Below are 201 nucleotides of genomic sequence, written 5' to 3'. Positions count from 1 at the left end.
CCCGCCACCTCCTCCTCCCTGAGCAGCTGCAATTGCCCCAGCAACCCCGACTCAACCGCAGGGTGATTATTTCCTATTCGCTGGCCGATGCGCCTAAGAGGCACGGGTATATATACAACTGTTTGGCTGCCTCTCGGCCAACACAGTCTTTCAAGCATTCAAGCACGATGAAGCTGGTAAGCTAAAACATAATCTCACCTG

The 201-nt window shown here is 53.2% G+C and overlaps 1 protein-coding gene across 1 annotated transcript in view; it reads left to right on the top strand.

The window, feature by feature from the left end:
• The first annotated feature begins 140 nt into the window (after positions 1 to 140).
• The window catches only part of LOC119593306 (cuticle protein AMP3-like), a 3,282-nt gene continuing 3,221 nt past the window's right edge, over positions 141 to 201 (top strand). Inside the window, exon 1 of the mRNA XM_037942234.1 lies at positions 141 to 176. Coding sequence (XP_037798162.1) covers positions 168 to 176 — 9 coding nt within the window. The 5' untranslated portion in view covers positions 141 to 167. The remainder of the gene's footprint in view (positions 177 to 201) is intronic.

This window comes from Penaeus monodon, chromosome 32 (genome assembly GCF_015228065.2).
Source record: "Penaeus monodon isolate SGIC_2016 chromosome 32, NSTDA_Pmon_1, whole genome shotgun sequence".
Taxonomy (NCBI): domain Eukaryota; kingdom Metazoa; phylum Arthropoda; class Malacostraca; order Decapoda; family Penaeidae; genus Penaeus; species Penaeus monodon.
This window is presented reverse-complemented; position numbering and strand designations above follow the sequence as displayed.